At 54.6% G+C, this 4245-nt stretch overlaps 1 protein-coding gene across 1 annotated transcript in view; it reads right to left on the bottom strand.

The window, feature by feature from the left end:
- The window catches only part of CPSF1 (cleavage and polyadenylation specific factor 1), a 17438-nt gene that overhangs the window by 8429 nt on the left and 4764 nt on the right, over positions 1 to 4245 (bottom strand). The window contains exon 2 of the mRNA XM_004697351.2: positions 1312 to 1327. Within this exon, the coding sequence (XP_004697408.1) occupies positions 1312 to 1327 (16 nt within the window). The remainder of the gene's footprint in view (positions 1 to 1311; positions 1328 to 4245) is intronic.

The raw sequence follows: 4245 nt of genomic DNA, 5'->3' as shown, positions 1-4245 counted from the left end.
TAAGTGCAGCTCTGCCAGTGGGTACAGCCACACTACCTCAAGTTTGCTGGTTGCCACCTGGCCGCGTGCTTAGAAAAGGAGCTTCTCCCACAGAAAGGTCCAATGCTCCATGGGCAGCCCTGGTTCCCCCGTGGGCATGTCAAGTGGAGACCTGCCCCATGGGGTTCCCAGGATGCCCCTAGTTCAGAGACAGCCGGCCTCACTTCCCCCACTGGAACTGCCCACGCTCCGGCTAGCAGCCCAATGCTCCCCCAGGGCACCACCAGGGTGCCTTTCAAAAACAGGCCGAAACCTCTTGACTCACCACTCCTCCAAGGGAAAGCAGAACTTTAAAGCAAGAATTTAAAACTTTTTTAATGCCACACTGCACTGTGGTCACCCTGCATGGGTGTCACCCAGAGGGCATGCTGAGTCCAATGTCCGGCTTCCAGCAAACCAAGAAAATGCCAGAGAGGCAGCAGGAACTCTCAAAAGACCTTTCAGGAAGCGTGACCCCGCCGGCCACCTGCCATCAAAATGACCGTGCCGAGAGCTGGAGCTCACTCGTGTCGGCGAACTCGAACAAGCACACAGAAAGCACACGGCGCTACCCCAAACAACTGGAGGTAGAAACCCCACCGGGTCTGTGCCCCAAAGAAGTCAGAGCCACAGCAGGAACAGAGAGACTCCCACGTCCCACGTCCCGCACGGCACAGCTCAGTGTCACGAAGCTGGGAGCAGCCCACGCACACGCCCATCAGCAGAGAAAGGACAAAGAAACCCTGGTTGGCCACACGGGGTGGGTGGGGGACCGACGACACTCCGCACCCTACCGGCAGCGATGACCCCATGAGCTCAAACAGACTGGCGGTCCAAGGGGAGGGGGAGATGGACCGCGGACGGGAAAGGAGACGGGTCGGTCTGGGTGAAGCGGGTCCACAGCACCTGAGGATGCGAGTGAATGGACTCAAATGTAACCATTCCCGACAACAAATCCCCTGTGAAAAGTGACTAACAGGAAACCGAAGGCCAAGACAATGCCCTGGCCGTCCCAGGGCAGCCAAGCGGTGGGGGGGAGATGCTGCTCTGGCAGAGACCACCCCCCTCCGGGGGGGCAGGGTCACCCACCCCAAGGCAAAGGTCCACTAGCGATATCATTTCCCTCAATGCCAAAAATGAGGGAGCCACTTGGTGGACAGTGAGACCCCCCTCTTGCACCTAAAGCCCTCTCACCCCGGGGTGGGGACAGCGTGTAGGACACCTGCCCTCCATGGGATGCCCTGGCCAGTGCAGGGCGGAGAGTAACCCGTACAAATGGGGGTGGGGGGCTACTGTTCTTTGCAGATGACTGTACTATGAAGGTAGGAGCCCTGGGAGTAGAGAGGTCACGCTCTGGGCCGAGATCTGCATGGTGGGCAGTTTGGAGCCTCCAGCAGCTCGGCAGGAGAAAGACTGGGCGCTCCACTCCACTGTGAGCCGGCATCGACTCAGCAGCAGGAGTGCTTGGGTGTACACGAAAATGGAAAATAAGTTGCAAATGAATTTCTAAATCGCTCAAGGTTCAAGGGAGTAGCTGGATCCAAGGCCAGCGCCGAATCAACGGCACTTCTGAAGACAAGCAAGAACCCGCTGGAGAAATGCCACCAGGGTGCTGTGCAGCAAGAGTGGCTTGAAGGCCACCAGGAAGAGGAGGAAGACAGGACATGGGCGGGTGGAGGCCGGGGCACGAGGTCCCAGGAGCGTGCTCTGGGGACCCATTCCTGAAGGAGGAATGGCCGGAAGGTCACAAGCCAGACCGAAAGCAGTGTCTGCAGGTCCAAGCCGGACAGAGCAAAGACCCAGCCGCACAGGTGCGGGCGCTGCTCCCAGCGCCCTTCCCAGAACACCTGTCCCCCTACCCCTTGGCAGCCACACTGCAGGCCGGATCCCCACCCCGAGCTGTGCTCACTGACCTGTCCCCGGTTGTTGACCGACCTGGAGCAACAGCAGGCCTAGCAGAAAGCTGCCCGCTACGGAGGCGGAGCAGGACCCCTGGGGCATCAGCCCAGCTTCCCAGTAGCAGCCGAGTGCTTCACCATGGCCCCACCCCGCCCCGCCACCCCGTGCTACTGCCCAGTCACACTGTGTACCCCCATGTGGTTGCATTAAACCCACACCAATGGCCAGCAGACAAGCTGAGTGTGCTCTTCCTTTGGGGTGTTCTAATTCATTGCACATTTCATTATGATATTTGACTCTGTCTTCTCGAGCTGCCTGGGAGGTTTTCTATTCAGCTCCTTGACTGCTTCCTTTCCACATTCAGCATTTCAGAAACTGAAAGAACTCGGGGGGAAAATTCAAGCTACAATCTTGAAAGATTCTATAGGCAAAACACTGAATGATGCAGGAAGCATCCAGATGGAAAGAATGCAGAGTTGTGGTACCAAATAAGACTAGTCGACATTCCACCATTTCAGGAGGTAGCATATGAGCAAGAACCAGTGGTGCTGACGGGAGTTTAAATGGCATTAGCCAGAACTAAGGCTCCAGAATTGATGGGTTACCCACTGAAAAGTTTCCGCAGGCAGAAGCAGCACTGGAAGCACTCACTTGTCTATGCCAGGAAATTTGGAAGACAACTATGTGCCATTCCAAAGAAAGGTGACCCAAGAGAACGCTCACGCTGCAGCGCAGTATCACTGACACTGCACACGGACGACCGGTCACCCCCAACAGCTGTCAGAGCACTGACAGGGAGCAGCCTGAGGTTCAGGAGGCACGCTAGGGACATCCTGGCTGATGTCAAGACACACCTCGGCTCAGAGCACAGCACACCAGAGACACGTGCGCTTGTGTTTCATTGACTGTGGACCAAACATACTGTGGATCCCTAAGGAGAATGGAATTTCAGGACACTGCACTGTGCTCATTAGGAACTTGTGCACGGATCAAGAGACAGTTATGGAAACAGAACAAGGGAATGCTGCATGGTTTAAAATCAGGAAAGGTGTGTCGGGGTTGTATCCTCTCATCAGACTTGTTCAGTCTGTATGATGAGCAAATCATAAGAGAGAATGGATTATATGAAGAAGAATGTAGCATCACGGTTAGCGAGCGGCTTACTAAGAACACGTGGCTTGCAGGTGACAACCTCGCTTGCTGAAAGTGAGGAAGAAATGAAGCACTTTTGCTGGAAATCGAGGACTGCAGCCCGCAGCAGGGTGACAACTCAACGTAAAGAAGGCCAAATCCTCACAACTGGACCAGCAGGTAAATGGAGACAAGGTTGAAGTTGTCAAGGATTTTGTCTTGCTTGAATCCACAATCAATGCTCATGGAAGCAGCAGTCAAAAGATTAAAAGATGTACTGAGTTGGGTCAATCTACTGTGCTGGACCCTCTTTATAGAGTGTTTGAAAAGCAAGGATATTTCTTCCAGGGCAAAGGTGCACCTGACCCCAGCCATGGCGTTCTGCATTGCCTCCTCTGCACGTGAAAAGGGACAATTAATACAAGACAGAGGAAGGATTTCTACATTTGAATTGTGCCAGAGAAGAATATGGAAAGTACCATGGACCGCTGAAAGGACAGACCAATCTGTGCAGAAAGAAGTCTGGCCAGAGCGCTCCTCAGAGGCACGGATGGCGAGACTTCGTCTTCCGTACCGTGGACGTGTTGTCAGGAGAGACCGGTCCCTGGAGAAGGACCTCACGTTTCGTAAAGCGGAGGGGCAGTGAGAAAGAGGAAGGGCCTCCATGAGATGGACTGACGCCATGGCTGGAACGATGGAAAGGCAGCCGGCTGGCACAGGACTGTCACTAGTTCACTCTGTTGTGCAGGGGCAACTCAGTGGCACGTAACAACAACAGGCAGCAAGTGAATTCAACTCCTAGCCAACCTGTAGGACAGATGGAACTGCCACCAGGGTTTCCAAGGCTGTCACCTTCCCAATAAGCACCCTTCAACATGAAGTACACCCCACATACGAGGAAAATGTCTCACAGCTGCACTGCGGAGCGAATCACAATGGACAGGGATGACTGCAGGAGCCAAGAACTTCATTCTACTTGGATCAACAATCAGCACCCCCGATTGTTTATTTCTCCACAGGGAGAGAGGGACCAGACTTCAACCCAGTGCTCCAAGATGTGAATGCAACATGCCGGCATGGAGTAGGGAACCCGTGGAGAGGGCTGAGAGGCCAGCCCCAATCCCAACTATGTGGACAGATGCCCATCGCCCCCGAAGAATTTGTTTCAGAGGACAGCACTGAAACTGCAGCTCAGGG

Source organism: Echinops telfairi, unplaced genomic scaffold (genome assembly GCF_000313985.2).
Source record: "Echinops telfairi isolate 266 unplaced genomic scaffold, ASM31398v2 ScPeMD7_1;HRSCAF=3_0, whole genome shotgun sequence".
NCBI classification, from domain to species: domain Eukaryota; kingdom Metazoa; phylum Chordata; class Mammalia; order Afrosoricida; family Tenrecidae; genus Echinops; species Echinops telfairi.
Note: the sequence above shows the minus strand (reverse complement) of the source record. Positions and strands in the feature narration are given on the sequence as shown.